This window comes from Triticum dicoccoides, unplaced genomic scaffold, assembly GCF_002162155.2.
Source record: "Triticum dicoccoides isolate Atlit2015 ecotype Zavitan unplaced genomic scaffold, WEW_v2.0 scaffold15110, whole genome shotgun sequence".
NCBI lineage: Eukaryota > Viridiplantae > Streptophyta > Magnoliopsida > Poales > Poaceae > Triticum > Triticum dicoccoides.
Window position 1 is genome coordinate 5,549 of NW_021207705.1, and position 3,343 is coordinate 8,891.

At 41.5% G+C, this 3,343-nt stretch overlaps 1 protein-coding gene across 3 annotated transcripts; it reads right to left on the reverse strand.

The window, feature by feature from the left end:
- Nucleotides 1–1,565, reverse strand: LOC119344047. 3 transcript variants are annotated; one of them, XR_005166429.1, is made up of 7 exons: nt 1,440–1,565; nt 1,210–1,335; nt 1,029–1,111; nt 563–939; nt 379–494; nt 185–263; nt 1–98 (listed from the first exon to the last, which is right to left on the reverse strand). XR_005166429.1 is itself a non-coding variant. In XM_037614686.1 (6 exons), exons 3-6 carry the CDS (start codon nt 1,089–1,091, stop codon nt 69–71), a joined length of 780 nt encoding a protein of 259 aa, XP_037470583.1. In that variant the 5' UTR covers nt 1,092–1,111; nt 1,210–1,335; nt 1,440–1,565; the 3' UTR covers nt 1–68. The 3 variants fall into 3 exon arrangements, 2 of the variants coding, with proteins under 2 accessions (XP_037470583.1, XP_037470584.1); XM_037614686.1 differs by having other exon boundaries at nt 185–494; XM_037614687.1 differs by having other exon boundaries at nt 185–494; nt 1,029–1,140.
- Between the last annotated feature and the right edge of the window lie 1,778 nt (nt 1,566–3,343).

Sequence of the window (3,343 nt, forward strand, 5' to 3'; positions counted from 1 at the left end):
AAAAAAAAAAGGTTAACTTGCATCTTCCGACACATTCAACTACTGGTATCTTCAGATTTTAGGGTCCCTCACAAACCACGTCTCACCTTCTCTTCCCCCTGCAAATTACATTAGGTCAATATTGTTAGAACCAAATTCACTTCACGATCTTCAGATATTAAATACATAGCTTTACGGAAGTCACCTTCAGCCAATTGACTTGCTCGCCCCGCAGTTGTGAACGGACTTCACCTAAGTATACTGCTTTCCTCGCAAATTTCAGACTACAATCAATACCGACATCACTCAATATACCTACAATCTGGCCATTTAAGTTGAACACAGGAGCGCCAAGAGTCATTAAGCGTGTCTCCAGTAGATCAGGATCATGCTCATTACCATCTTTCCTGAAGCTAACGGATGCATACGGGGCAGTAAAGGTGAATGTGTTGATGGATGATGGCTGAACCTCCTGCTCTGGTGCCCTCACGTCCCTGGATGTGGCATTCCTTAACCTGAAAAGGCAACAGGTTAGTCTTACCATGAAGACCATCCAAACAGTGTGTTTAGTTATAATACGTACCCAATGTGTCCCTTGAACATAGCCACTGTGTCCATGTATGGGAAAAATGTCACCACTTTCTCAGACACACCTTCTTGGGGATCCAGGTTTGAAAATCCAATGTCAGGCAATCGCTCACCCTTGCGCTTTGCAAACAAGACTGTAACATCAGCAGGAAGTTTTGCCACTGCGTCAACACGAGCTTCGGTATTATTAGAATAATACCGAACTATTTTAGGAAGGTATTCAGGGTCATCGCTAATCAACTCTGAGTGAACAGCAACCACATCATGTCTGTTGGTTGACATAACAATGACTCCTGGAGAAGACGGAAAAAACCCCGCTATGTAAGGTGAGGTACTTTCATAGACAGCTCTGAGTTCATCTGGGTCAAAATCCTGAAAAAAGCAACACATTCTCCTCAAAACTCGAATAAACTTTGAAAACAAAAGGGTGGGATCATTGACAATTTGAAACAAACACGCACCAGCGTGGGATCAGCAGCGGCAGCAGCAGCGGCGGCGGCATCAGCAGCGGCAGCAGCATCCATCGTATTAATTTGGCGAAATCCTATCACCAAACGGAAATAATCGAGGGTCCTGTTACTCCTGTAGCATGTCATTGCCGGTAGCAGTATAGATTGAGAGAGAAAAAGAGAGATTTGGTACCTTCGGCGAGGGAGAACTGAGGAAAAGAGGCGAGGAGTGGACCGCCGGTCTAGGCAGCGTGGGGTGAAGATCTCGTCGTCTCCGGCGTGCGAGCAGTGTGAGAGCCGGGGCTGGTCGCGCGGATCCCTGTTGCAGCAAAACCCTCGTCAGCGAGCGGAGAAACAAAGGGGGCTTGGAGGGAGTAAGTGGTCGCCCATGCGGGGAGAGATGAAGACTTTCGTCGAACTAACCTCTAGCGGTGGCGGGGTCGGGCTGTGCCGTGCGCGGCCACCGCCTCTGGCTTCCGGCTTCCGGCTTCGCGGTGCGGCGGCGGAGCCAGCTGCGTGTGAGGCGAAATGAACCCGGAGGGGAGTTGGCGGCCGCTCGGAAAACCTAACGCCTCCTCTCCCGCGTATCGGGCTTGCGTCGCCCACATGGGCCCGGCCTGTAACGCTCGACGGCTCCCGCTCGCGACCGGCTCATTCTGCGCTCGCTTGTTTTTCTTTTCTTTTTTTTGCTCCTATTTTGCTGCAGTAGCCAGTATGTATGTTATTTCTTAGAAAAACAATCTGGTCGATTTTTTCAGTAAACTAGATGATGCCCCGCGTGTTGCTGCGGGGACCTTGGTAAAAGATGCATAAATAGAAGTTAGAAAACTAAAAATATTATAAAAACTAATTAAGAATACCCTCATGATATATATATTTTCAAAACAATAAATTATACTATGAAGCAAGCATGTGACAAAATGTTGTATAAAAAGAGAAATCTATTGGATTGAAGTCAAACGGGGTGCCATTTTTTAACAAAAATGTGCAACCTGACCAACATATATTTGCTACAACATACAAGTATATGTAGATCATGCTACAAAAATGTGTAACATGACCGTTTATGCCCGCACAAAAGTAAGTGAAACAAATTAACATGCATGGTTGACGAACTGGCATGGTTGCATGAATAGATTAGTGCATAAATTGTAATTTATGACCATATGCATGACTTGATGATGTGGTATAGTTGCATGAAGAGGAAAAATAGGTAGTGAGTTGCAAGCATTTAAGAACAGAAGATAATGTTCTAGGCATTTAAAAAATCATGAATTTGACTTTTTTTATTGAAGTCTAATAAAAATCATAAATAGTGTTCACAGGTTTGAAAAACAGTGTTGTTGGGTTTGAAAAAGGTCACAAATTTGAAAAAAGTTTGAGGATTTGAAAAATTCCATGAATTTAAAAAATGTTAATGGATTTTAAAATCCTTCGAGAATTTGCAAAAACTATGCACGAATTTGAAAGTATTTTAAAAATGAACAAAATTTAGCAGATTTATAAATGTATGAGGAATTAAAAAATGTTCTCCTATTTGAAAACAGATTATGACTGACCAAACAATGCGCTCTCGCACGGTCTCACTCACTAGATCGACCGTCGACCTTCAGCGATGACCTTACTTTTGACATTGCCTATTAACACGCTGACTTTTCCGAAACAAGTTCATGGGTTCAATAAAGTACTTGAAATTTTAAGAATACCATGAACTTGACGCAAGTTTATGGATTTGAAAAAAGTTCGCACGTTTAAAAAATAATCACAAATTGGAAAAAAAAAAGTTCACCAATTGAAAAAATATTTAGGAATTTGAGAAAGGTTTACAAATTTGAAAACAAATCACGAACTTGAATAAAATGTTCAAGGATTTGAAAAACGATTGCAAGGCTGAAAAAGTTCATGAAATTGAAAAAAAAGTGGTCATGGATATGAAAAATGTACACGAACTTGAAAAAGGTTTACCAATTGAAAAAATGTTCATGCTCTTCAAAAATGTTAAAGCAATAATTAGAAAAGAATTTAAAAATCCCAAAGAAAAATCGGCCAAACAAACATAAGAGACCAGCAAAAGAAAAAACTAGCTTAGCAGCTCCAAAACCGGAAAAAAAAAAATAGGGGTTGTGCGGTATACATGGGTCGTCCCATTAGTTCGGCGGGGGGATACACCATCTACGCATATAAGCCTTTAAACAGTGCCATAAGTGCAAAATAAACACTAATAGGGAAAAGCTTATAGGTAGACGCTTACTAGTAGCACGTGTTTATACCGCCTGCTACTACTAAGTTGATAATAGTAGCGTGGGTTTATAACCCTCGCTACTACT

What these genes read in the sequence shown, in the direction of transcription:
- LOC119344047 (XM_037614686.1), bottom strand. Translation starts at nt 1,091, where the DNA reads ATGGATGCTGCTGCCGCTGCTGATGCCGCCGCCGCTGCTGCTGCCGCT. An exon ending in CCGCTGCTGATCCCACGCTG is followed by an intron (nt 940 to 1,028) that starts GTGCGTGTTTGT and finishes TGCTTTTTTCAG; the next exon opens with GATTTTGACCCAGATGAACT. An exon ending in ATGTTCAAGGGACACATTGG is followed by an intron (nt 495 to 562) that starts GTACGTATTATA and finishes TTGCCTTTTCAG; the next exon opens with GTTAAGGAATGCCACATCCA.